The sequence below is a fragment of the Condylura cristata genome, unplaced genomic scaffold (assembly GCF_000260355.1).
Source record: "Condylura cristata isolate star-nosed mole 26May11 unplaced genomic scaffold, ConCri1.0 scaffold00004, whole genome shotgun sequence".
NCBI lineage: Eukaryota > Metazoa > Chordata > Mammalia > Eulipotyphla > Talpidae > Condylura > Condylura cristata.
In genome coordinates this window covers 4,148,978-4,149,863 of record NW_004567105.1, presented here as the reverse complement: position 1 = coordinate 4,149,863, position 886 = coordinate 4,148,978, and the positions used below count along the sequence as shown (strand labels likewise).

General features: G+C 66.8%; 1 protein-coding gene across 1 annotated transcript in view; it reads right to left on the bottom strand.

Annotated features, from left to right (window-relative positions):
- Nucleotides 1-409, bottom strand: part of DDX17 (DEAD (Asp-Glu-Ala-Asp) box helicase 17) — a 17,508-nt gene extending 17,099 nt beyond the window's left edge. Inside the window, exon 1 of the mRNA XM_004675660.2 lies at nucleotides 21-409. Within this exon, the coding sequence (XP_004675717.1) occupies nucleotides 21-70 (50 nt within the window). The 5' untranslated portion in view covers nucleotides 71-409. The remainder of the gene's footprint in view (nucleotides 1-20) is intronic.
- Between the last annotated feature and the right edge of the window lie 477 nt (nucleotides 410-886).

Here is an 886-nt window from a genome sequence, read left to right as displayed (position 1 = left end):
CGCGGCTCCTCCTCCCTTACCCTCCGCGGTCCCGGTCCCGGTCCCGGTCCCCAAAGCCGCCTCCGCGCATGGTCCCAAATGGATAGAGATCTGGGAGCGGTGCGCGGATGGCCGGGCTCGGGAGGGCCTGCGGCTCCGGTCTGGTGACGACCGATGGCGGCGGCGCCTCCGCTGTTGGGGCGGCGGCAGGCGCGGCGCTCTCTCGCTCCGACGCGCTGTCTCCCGTCGCAGACGCCACCGTCGCCGCCTCTCTCGTCGGAGACGGGAGCAAAACACAGAGAATCGGGGTAATAAAAACAGGGGGTAGGTTTGGCTACGCTCAAACCCGGCAGGGCCGCGGTTTAGGCGTCTCCTTCCTTCCCAGCGACTGCACAAAATGGCGGCCGGCGCTGAGCCTGCTCCAGCTTAACGCCGCGTACGTCGGAGACAGTACGTAAACAGCGTCTCGGAATCGCCCGAGGGCTTCGCGGTGCACTGCGGGTATTCTGGGGAGTCTTTTACGTCAGTGGCGGAGGTGGGCGCCCTTTGCGGCCGGCATGAGAAAAACAAAGTACGGATCGGGCGTAGAGTTCTCGCGCCGCCTGGAGAGGAACGTAGCGTCGGGGGGCGGGGGAGAGCCTCCCGAGCGACGTAACATTCCTGGCGTCGCGGGCCGGCCCACTTCGCGAAGGTGCGCAGTGTGCGTAGCGCATTCTGTTTAGAGAATAGAGGACTTTGTCGGGTTCCGCGGGAGGACGGAACTCGGGCCTACGTGTGCGAGTTCCTCTGCGGACAATAACTGTCCTCCATGTTGCGGCCGTCAGTTCCCGGGCTCCGGGGGCCGAGCGCCAGGAGGGACTTGCGGGGTCCCTGGCGGGCACTCGCGAGCAACCCCGCCGGCCCGCTT